Source organism: Carlito syrichta, unplaced genomic scaffold (genome assembly GCF_000164805.1).
Source record: "Carlito syrichta isolate Samal-C Ts95f unplaced genomic scaffold, Tarsius_syrichta-2.0.1 Scaffold309476, whole genome shotgun sequence".
In the NCBI taxonomy this organism is placed as follows: Eukaryota; Metazoa; Chordata; class Mammalia; order Primates; family Tarsiidae; genus Carlito; species Carlito syrichta.
In genome coordinates this window covers 504617-515458 of record NW_007253572.1, presented here as the reverse complement: position 1 = coordinate 515458, position 10842 = coordinate 504617, and the positions used below count along the sequence as shown (strand labels likewise).

The window sequence follows — 10842 nt, the reverse complement described above, 5'->3', positions numbered from 1 at the left end:
CTCTGTCGCCCAGGCTGGAGTGCAGTGGCACACTCAGCCACCACAGCCTCGACCTGCTGGACTCAGGTGATCCTTCTACCTCAGCCTTCTAAGTAGCTGGAACTATAGTTCACCACGCCCAGCTAATTTTTTGATTTATTGTAGAAATGAGGTCTTGTCATGTTGCCCAGGATGGTCTCGAACCCATGAACTCAGGCAATCCTTTTACCTTGGCCTCCCAAAGTGCTGGGATTACAGGCATGAGCCACCGATCCCGGCATAACTGTATTTCGATTTGGTTTATTTTCCTTATTTTGTGCGCTTAATATTCTGAGAATGGGTCATAGGATTCTCCAAACTGTCAAGAGTGTCCATGCTACAAAAAATATTAAGACCCCCGCTCTAGATTCTGGCTGAGGATGTGCCAAGAGACGTGGTTTTTCACTTCTTTCATTCTATTCAGTAAACTTGTATTGTTCTCTGATAGTCTGCCAGGCCTGATATAGCTGCTGGGGATACAGCAGTGAACAGGATGGAATCCTTGCCTTCGTAGGGCTTATATTCTAGAGAATGTATCCACCTGTGGGTTATTAGAGGATGAGAAGACAACAGCAGAGAGCCACCTCTTTCCTCTCCCTGTTCCATTGTGTCCTTTGTGTTTCTCTCAAGTTCACCTCCCCCTCTCTACCACTGCTGCCACTATTCTTTTTTTTTTTTTGAGTTGGAGTCTCACTCTGTCACCCAGACAGAAGTGCAGTGGCCGCTCCCGGCCACTGCAGCCTCGACCTGCTGGGCTCCGGCGATCCTTAAGCCTTAGCCTTCCAAGTAGCTGGAACTACAGGCGCGCTACCACACCCAGCTAATTTTTTAAAAATTTTATTGTAGAGATGAGGTCTCACCAAGTTGCTCAGGCAGGTCTTGAACTCGCGGGCTCAGGCAATTCACTCACCTTAGCCTCCCAAAGTGCTGGGTTTATAGGCTGAGCCACCGAGCCCAGCTTGCTGCCACTATTCTGTCTTGGCCACCACCTTCCCTCTCTTGGGTAACTCACTACTAGAACAGTGCCTCATACATAGTAAATGCTCCGTAAGTGTTGGCTGTCACCGCTTCAGCCTTCAAACTCCTGAAGCCTCGAACCCACCCCCCACACTATTCTCAGGTTGCACATTTTGTTCAGGTTGTGATCCTACCATAAACCCTTTGGTGTTTCCACATTGTTTGCAGGGTAAAACCCAGTCTTGATTTTAAAGGCCCAGCTTATCTCTCCAGCCACATTTTTAGCCAGTCCATCTTATACCTTCCCTCTAGCCAAATACAGTTGCCCAAAGGCCCCAGGACATTTCTTACTCTCACACAAAGGTCTGCTTAAACTCCAGCCACAGCCTTGCGTGCCCTTTCCTCATCTTACCTGTCCTTGAGTTTTCTGCTCTGAAAAGCCTTCCCTGAGCCCTCTGGGCAGATTAGGTACCCACTTCCTCTGCATTTCACAGCTCTGTGTCATTGAACTGTGCATGACTGATTCACCTATCCAGACCTTTTCCTGGGAAAACTAATTCACCAGCTAGTTCTGCCTGAGTAGAAGGGCTAGTTCCATTCTACAGACAGACCACACGGAGCAGTCATTTGTAATAGGAATCATGTCAATGGCAGTGCTTACGCTTTTCAAGTTATGGGAGATTCACACTTACTTGTATTTTATAGTTAGTCCCTTGTAGGTTACTGATGGGGTGGGAAGGAAGAAGACTCTTAAAGTTTCCAGAGAACTCTTTCAGTCAACCTCCCTAGGTTGCTCCAGTGACTCTTCCTGTAATATATCAGCTGCCATCTTGGTAGCCTTAGACAAATGCCAGGCTGTGCCCTGAGCCCTGTGTGTGCATGATCTCATTTCCTTCTCACATGGACTTAGAGGGTAAACACTACTGTTACCCACAGTCTTTTTTTTTCTTTCAATTTTTTTGAGTCCAGGTCTCACTCTGTCACCCAGGTTGGAGTGCTATGGCATGATCATGGCTCACTGCAGCCTCAACTTCCTGGGTTCAGGTGATCCTCCTGCCTTAGCTCCCTGCCCCCACCCCCCCAAGTAGCTAGGGCTACAGGCATGTGCCACCATGCCTGGCTAATTTTTTAATTTTATTTTTTGCAAACAAGGTCTTGTTATGTTGCCCAGGCTGGTCTTGAACTCCTGGCCTTAAGTGATCCTCCTGCCTCGGCCTCTCAAAGTGCTGGGATTACAGTTGTGAGAGCTACCGTGCCCAGCCACAGTCCCATTTTACAGATGAGGAAACAAGCAGACACACAGGGAGGTTGAGCAGTTTACCCAGAGCTACCCAGTGGGTAAGTGGCAGAGACTACTTTGGACCTCAGGCTTACTCCAAGAGCCCAAGTTCTCACCCTGTTCACTGTGCTGCTTGTAGGTAGCCTGGGGGTTGGACATGGGATTCCTCAATCTCAGCACGTGGGCGCCACTGTCTTTGCAGGTTTTAAACCTGAGACTTGTACCCTTTACACTGGCTGCTCCCTCACCTCCCATATCCAGGCCCTCCCCAAGGTCTGCTGGTTTTACTGGCTTGCTCTCTCCAGACTCTACCCACTCCTCCCCTTCTCTGCCTCCACCACCATCTCTCACCTGCGCCCCTGCAGTGGCCTCATGACCATCTCCCTTCACTTGCTGGCTCTCACCTCTTCCCTATGCTGCGGCTAGGCTGGTCTTTCCAAACAGAGTCTGATCATACCAGGCTCCAGCCTAAACCCTTCATTAGCTTCTCATTGCTCTTTTGATGAAGACAAAAACCCTGCCATCACCTGTAAGTCCCTGGTGATCTGGCCCTGCCAGCTTCCGTAGCCTCCCTTCACGCTGCCCATCCCTCCATCCTCTGCGCCAATCACGCAGACGAACACACAGCATGCTCTTGCCCTTCTCAGCGTCTTGCCCATCTCCTAAACCGCTTCTCCTTAAATAGCTGTTGATCATGCAAAAGGCAGCTAAGCTGTCAGTTCGTCAGCTGAGTCCTTCTCCAGGTCAGGCCATTCCCTGTTATCCTCTTTCACAGCATCCTCAACTTCTTGATGACACTTACAACAGTCATAGTTACTTGTGTCTGGTCTTTCTTTTCGACTTGGCTGTAAACTGTCATGGCCTTGTTTAAGGCTGTCCCTCCAACTTGTAATATGGTGCCTTTCACATAGTAAACACTCAGTAATTGATCCATTATTGTTGGATAGGTTTGAAAGAGTCAATTAGTTGATGGGCCCTGGCCAGTTGGGTGCACCTAGTTTCCCACCGAAAGTTCTCACTTCTAGAGGTTGACATTGAGCTTGAGCCATGCGGATTTTGGCTCCCTTGCCAGTGCTATGTCTAGGCCTGAGGTACAGGAGTCAGCAGAGCAGACATATGCCAGGGTATTATGTCTTTGATATAAACACTTCCTTGCACGCATCCTTATTTCCTTTAGATGTAGCCTGGTTTCTGTTCAGTTATTCAGAGTTGCCTGGTAGAGTTGCATTAACTGGAAAGCAAAGAGCAGACCATAAAAACAGACCATCTCCGAGATGAGCCTAGAGTGAGAGTGAGAAGATTCCCATCATCTGGGCTCTGGCAACTTCCTCGGGCTCAGAGCACTTTGGACTTGGGTCACTTGGCCGAGTGAGAAGGAAACTCCTTGTCCTTGTTGCCTTCATAGTTAATACATCTAATATGCCCAGCATAGGCAGAATGCAGCTGAGAACGTGTTAGAGCCAAAAACAGCTGGGCACAGCACCTGCTGGCAGTTTGATCAGTGAACAAGGTTATTTTTGCAATCGTGGGTAACTCCTTTGTGATGATGGATGTAACTCTCAAGGCTTGTTTGCAGACAGACATGCAAACCCCATGACCGCATGCTTGAGGTATGCCCTGGACAAGACTGGCTCCATGGAGTCTTGTACAGCTGGGTTCAACTCTCTGTTGTACCTTGGAGGGCTTCCTATGCTTGTGTCTGGAGGAACGGGTTCCTGTCCCAGATCCTTCTGTAGCTGGGCGCAGAAGGCTGGGGCAGAGTATGTCAGAGATCTCAGAGGAATTGTTCAGGGGAATTTTTCCAACAGTTTCTGTTGATTTATAGTAAGACATGCACAACCTCTTTTTCATTCTTGTTGCAACATCTCCATCTTGCTTAAAGTAGAAGAAATCCTTCCCAGTACAGTGGATGACACCTTATGCATGCCAAGGAAGGACATCAGGTTTGCTTTGGCCACAATAGAGACTCTTGGCTGCAGACCAAGTTTGCCTAGACTCCCTTGGCACTGGGCTGGATAGACCCATGTGTATGACTGTCAGGGCGGCCTGCATTTCACATGCATTTTGGACCCGGCTGTTAAGAGTGTGAGGAGGAGAAGTAAATGGCTCAGGCCCATCTGAGAGGTTTTCATCCATGACCATTAGTGATTTTAGAAGTGTGTCGTTTTTCAACTTTTAATTAGTTCTCATTTAGTTTTCTCTGGCCCTTGCATGGGGTCTGCCTTTCATTCTGGATCCAGATTATTGGATCAGTGATCTGTATAATCACCCTCATTTCTGGATGGAACCTGGGAGCATATACAGAGAAGCCTGGACTTGAAGTCAGACCTGGGCTTCAACTCTTCATTCATTCATTCAGCAAGTATTTATTGAGCACCTCCTATGTGCCAGCCACTGTTTCTGGGGATAGAGTAATGAACAAAATAGACAAAGTTCCTGCTGTCATGGCACTTATAGGGGGAGGAGACATGATAAGAGGTAATAAACAAGAGTACGATAAATAACATCTGATAATAGTAAGTGCTGTAAAGAATGTTACCAGATGTGGAAATCAGGGAACGTTACTTAGTTAGCATCTTAAAACTTCCTTTGCCACTTCTGTAAATGAGATTCTGTCCCTGTCTCTCAAGGCTGTCGGGATTTAAATGAGATTAAAGTTGTGGAAGGACTAGGGAGACACACAGTAGGTACTCGGTGAAGCTTCCTCTTCACACAACATCTTCCTGTATAGATTTGGTGAAATTTTCCTTGCATATTTAAAAGAGAGGCCCTTGTTTTATCAGAGCACAAGGGGAAAAACTGGTGTTACCTCCAGTTTGTAAACCAGCTAATCACTTTTCCGTGATTGTTCCCAGTACCTTTCTCCCGGATACACGTGAAAGCACCCTGAGTGAGGGCAGAAGCACATAGTAGGTGTGCAAGAACATTTCATCAACTATCGATCAGCTCTGGCTAGCTCTGTAGTGCCTCTTTTGGAGAGGCAGAACAGCAGCTTCTTGGCTGAGCACACATCACATTTCACGCCTAAACAGGGAAGCACAGTGAAAATCCACACCAAGCCACCTGCTACTGCAGCTGATTTTTATTCCGTTCTAGTCTGATTGTAGCCAAAGCTGGAATCACGGGCTTCAGAAAAACCAAACAGGGATTCCCCAAGTGTCTGATTCTGTGAAACGAAGGTTTTCCAGAAAGTCTGTTTCTCACATGAGCTTTGACTCTGTTCCCCTCTCTCACCCCAAGCAGGAGTAAGGTCAATGGGATCCAGGTACAGCTGCAGGGCTGTTACTGTGAGAAACAGACACCTGTCACTGGGTCTGACTGCACTAAGAAAGCAGAACTCAGCCCATGACGTTTTCCAGGTGTAGAGACAAGCTGGGTGGTGCTTGGGCTTTGAGTCTGGAAGGGGAGAACATGGCCACCATGCCCTTGTTCTGTCCTAGGAGGGCAGTGTGTGCTAACCTCTAACCCGTGTTTCCATCTCCATGCTGCAGGCTGTGCACACAGGGATGCGAGCGCTCATCTACAACAGCACCACCCTGGGCTCTCAGGCCGAGCACTCGGGCATGAGGACCTACTACTTCAGTGCCGACACGCAGGAGGACATGAATGCTTGGGTCAGGGCCATGAACCAGGCTGCCCAGGTGCTGTCTCGATCGTCACTCAAGAGGTTAGTCCTGATGCCGGTCCCTCCTGGAGTACTTCCATCTGGATAAATCCTCTTGGGGGCCTGAAATTCCACTGCTCACTCACTTGTATTAAGCATTCGCCTCTCTTTGAAATCCTCCATAACAATGGATACTTCCAGGAAGAGAGTGTGTGAACAGCTCACATATGTTACCAGGCAGAGCTGGACGGTCCCCTAGAACAGGGTCCCCAACCCCCAGGCTGTGGACCAGCACTGGTCTGTGGCCTGATAGGACCTGGGCCACACAGCAGGGGCTCCGCCTTCTGTCAGGTCAGTGGCCACATTAGATTCTCATAGGGGCGCAAATCCTATTGTAAAATGCACGTGCGAGGGATCTTGGCTGGATGCCTCTTAGGATAATCTAATGCCCGATGACCCACTTGGGTCCGTGGAAAAATTGTCTTCCACGAAACCAGTCCCTGGTGCCAGAAAGGTTGGGGACTCCTACCCTAGAAGGTATCTAGTCTACTTTCTCCACAGAACAGAAGCACTAAGACCTGGAAGGCAAAATGACCACGTGGGCTCCACAGTCTTGGGAAGTGGCATATGTGTGCCTCACAGTTTTTCTTTTTTTTTTCTTTTTTTGAGTTGGAGTCTCACTCTGTTACCCAGGGTGGAGAGCAGTGGTATGCTCATGGCTACCACAGCCTTGACCTGCTGGGCTCAGGCGATACTTCCGCCTCAGCCTTCCAAGTAGCTGGAAATACAAGCATGTGCCACCAAACCCCGTGAATTTTTCAAAATTTATTTTAGAGATGAGGTCTCGCCAAGTTGCCCAAGCTGGTCTTGAACCCGTGGGCTCAGGCAATCCTCTCACCTCGGCCTCCCAAAGTGCTGGGATTATAGGCATGAGCCGCTGTGCCTGGCCCCACAGTTTTTCTTATTATGGTGGAAGGGACAACCTTGGGGCATCAGATTGGGGGTGGGTGGGTTGGGCAGGCAAGAAAAGTCTTGCAAACTAAAAATCTGCCTCAGACTTCCTATCATGTTGCAGGGGCTGATCTAGGTGTGATTTTCCAGCTGCTCCCTTGAGTGGTCCAATGAAGGATAGGATCAGATCTTGAGGTTCCTGAGTCTGTTGGAATATGAGTAGAGTCAGGGGCTCAGGGAGAGAGAGCGAGATCAGACTAGTTCTTGGAAAGAGGATGCCTTTAGTGGATCCTCATCTGACACGGCCCGTTCTTCTCTATCCTGACACCTTGCTCTCTCTTTGACTGAGTTCTTTCAGTGAGGCTGCAAAGCTAAAACATGTTCTCCCCCTCCCTAAGGATGGAACTTTTCAGAGGCTGGGAGTGGATTTCACATGCTGTGTTGAGACTGTGAACTTTTCCCAACTAGTGTACTTGTGGTTTTGAGAATTCACGGAACTTCCTAGCTTCATGTTCTCTTTCTGGAGATGTGGAGGCCAGCTTGGAGTCAGGCCCTACCCTCTGGGGCTTCTGGGCATTTTTCATGCTGGTTTTTCCCTCCCCTTCTGTCTACTTTTCAGTATCCTAGGCTTCAGGCAAGGGTCATTTTTATATTTTCTGCAGAACATCTGGCACATAGTAAGCTCTCAAATATCTATTGAGTAAATGAGAAATTGGAAGAAAGAATGAGTGAATGAATGAATACATTGAACAGGACAAGGACCAAAGACTGCCCTAGCAGCTTCCCCATGGGCCCTGAATTAGTAATTCTTTAGGTATTCAGTTAGTTGTGACTCTACCTTCCAGCATTGTCATTCAGCCTGAGTTTTTCTCTTATATTTGTGATAACTTATGAAAGGCTCTGCTGATAGCCTGTGGGTGTCAGTCACAGTGTCACTGGCATTTCCATCATCGTCCCAGTAGAAGGGAACTGGGACAGTCTGACATGTCTTACTCTGAGTGCACATCCTAGTCCCAAATGTTTGCTCTTTTCACGTCTTTATTTTTCATTCTTTCAAAATACGTATGTGCAGGCTGGACAAGATGGCTGACACCTGTAATCCCAGCACGTTGGGAGGCCAAAGCAGGAGGACTGCTTGAACCCAGGAGTTCGAGACCATCCTAAGCAACATAGCAAGACCTCATCTCTACAAAAAAGTAGCCAGGCATGGTGGCATGTGCCTGTAGTCTTAGCTGCTTGAGAGACTGAGGCAGGAGTTGGAGGCTGCAAAAGGTCGTGATCATGCTACTGCACTCTAGCCTGGACAGCAGAGTGAGACCCTGACTCAAAAAATAATAACAATACACACATACACACACACTCACATATACATATGACATATGTGTATGTATATAGTTGTTCTTCACTATCTGTGGAGTATTTGTTCCAGGACACCCTTGAAGATACCAAAATTCTCAGATGCTCAAGTCCCTTATATAAAATAGTATATTTGCATATAACCTACACACATGCTTTAAAACATTTCTAAGCCAGGCTCGGTGGCTCAGCCTGTAATCCTGCGCTTTGGGAGGCTGAGGTGAGTGGATTGCCTGAGCCTGCATGTTCGACATCCACCTGGGCAACTTGGCGAGACCCCATCTCTACAATAAATCAAAAAATTAGCCGAGCATGATAGCGTGCACCTATAGTTCCAGCTTCTTGGAAGGCTGAGGCGGAAGGATCACCGGAGCCCAGCAGGTCGAGGCTGCGGTGGCCGGGAGCGGCCACTGCACTCCAGTCTGGGTGACAGAGTGAGATTCCAACTAAAAAAAAAAAAAAGATTTCTAAATTACTTATAATACTTGATACAATATAAATGCTATATAAATAGTTGTACTGTATTTGGGGAATAATGACAAGAAAAAATGTCTATTCATGTTTGGTACAGACACAACTATCCTTTTGTTTCCTTAATATTTTCAGTCTGTGGTTGGTTTAACCCTTGAATATGGAACCCACAGATGCAGAGGGCTGACTGTATAAATATGTGTATATATATTTAATTATACAATAAATGACATTTTAATGTAAAAAATGCAAAAAGAAAGACAAGCTATCAAATCACTTTCCCAGGTAATATCTGTTATCAGGTTAATTGGTATCCTTTTAAATTTTTCTATGCATTTAAATGCATCCATGTACTTATAGAAATGTATGGGTTTCTCTCATGCTTTCTTAAAGCATGAATGAGAACATCTTGAAGGTCATTCAATGTCAGTATATGTAGGCCACCTTTAACTTTGGCCGACTGTTGTATGATATTACATGGTGTAGACATACCATAGTTTATTTAAAAAACCCGTATTTAAAAGTCCTCTATTTAAAAAAACCTTCTGTAAGCTTCTACATGTGTGAGTCTTTGCTGGGTCAAAATACATTTTTTATTTTAATCAATACCACCAAATTGTCCTTTAAAGAAAGCTGAGTATTCCACCAGTGAGAGTGTCATTTTTCCATACCTTTGCCAATCATTGATATTATCAGTTTTTTAATTCTATGACATGCTACATAAATAAGTGTCTGATGATCTTAATGGATATTTCCACGATGCTGGGGGTCTCGCTCTGTCACTCAGGCTGGAATGCAGTGGCGTGATCATAGCTCACTGCAGCCTGGACCTCTTGGGTTCAAGTGATCCTCCCACCTCAACCCCCCTAGTACCTGGGACTACAGGCACATATCACTGTGCCTGCCTCCTTGGCTACTTGTATTTCCTCTTCAGCAAATTGCCTGCATCTGTCCTCTGTCTGTTTTTCTGCTGAGTTGGTTGCTTTTTTTGGGTGCTTCCCGTCCTATGTGCTCTGAAGTCTGCCAGGTTAACAATGCAGCTTAGCCTCTGCAGAGGTTAACGGAAGGCTCTCCACTCTTATGGTTTAATGGAAGTTGCTTTTCCCCATCTTTGAAAATCAGGATGCTCTTTGCCAGTCTCTGATATTCTGGCTTTTCCCCCATTCCCCTTTGATGCTCAGCGATCACCCAAGAGATTCCTTGAGCCCATCTGCAAGTTTCCTTAGGTCCCTGGGACACCAACAATAGCTGGGCATGGAGCTGGGACTCTGTTCTTCCTCCCCATCCTGGACTTTCAGACTCTCTTACCAAGTTGTTCTTTTTCCGGTGAAGATTGTTCTTCTTGATGAAGATAGGGAACTAAATGCCGTAGGTGAAGAATCTGACTTTCTCTTTTTATGCCATCATCTCCCTGAGCGTGACACCTACGTCTCATCTGTATTTAAAAACTTCCCCTCCTCTAATTCTTAAAAAAAAAACCAGTAATTTGTTTTTGTTTTATTTTAAACAAACTTCAGCTCCTAGATTTTACCCATTCTGCCATTATTCATGTGAGCCCATTTCCACTATGGATTTAGGCTTAATGTTGTACCCCTCCTTCCATTTCTTGTCCGTGTCCTTTTACAATTTGAGCCCCAAGGGTTCTCTGTGTTGCGATGTTAGAGATAGCGTTTGGGTTTCTTCTTGTGTTCCAACTTTGCTCAATTTATTATGGCTGACTAGGATACTGGGTAAAAGAGAATTTGAGATTGAGATTGGGCCTTGTAGGAAAGAAGTGCTTTGATTGATAAATGATGTCTACCTAGAACCCTTGAGGATTCATTAGTAACTGAGATTTGGGTATTTTTTAGCTATCAGATTTTGGTTTTGGAAGGGTTCCTGGTCTCAGGTCATGGTATCGTCCTAGCCGTTCTCTGAATTTTTTAAAATGTATTCTTATTATTCGCTAAACTTAAAATCCCATGATCGTGTTTGCCCAAGGTTTCTCCCTCTCCTTTTTTTTTTTTTTGAGTTGGAGTCTCACTCTGTCACCCAGACTGGAGTGCAGTGGCCACTCCTGGCCACTGCAGCCTCAACCTGCTGTGCTCCGGCGATCCTTCTGCCTCAGCCTTCCAAGTAGCTGGAACTGTAGGTACGTGCTACCACGCCTGGCTAATTTTTGGTTTATTGTAGAGATGAGGTCTCACCAAGTTGCCCAGGCGGGTCT

At 46.5% G+C, this 10842-nt stretch overlaps 1 protein-coding gene across 2 annotated transcripts in view; it reads left to right on the top strand.

Moving 5' to 3' along the window:
• Positions 1-10842, top strand: part of PLEKHA7 (pleckstrin homology domain containing A7) — an 88516-nt gene that overhangs the window by 25180 nt on the left and 52494 nt on the right. For both annotated transcript variants that reach the window (XM_008067322.2, XM_021717224.1), the window contains exon 6: positions 5746-5921. In XM_008067322.2, the coding sequence (XP_008065513.1) occupies positions 5746-5921 (176 nt within the window). The remainder of the gene's footprint in view (positions 1-5745; positions 5922-10842) is intronic.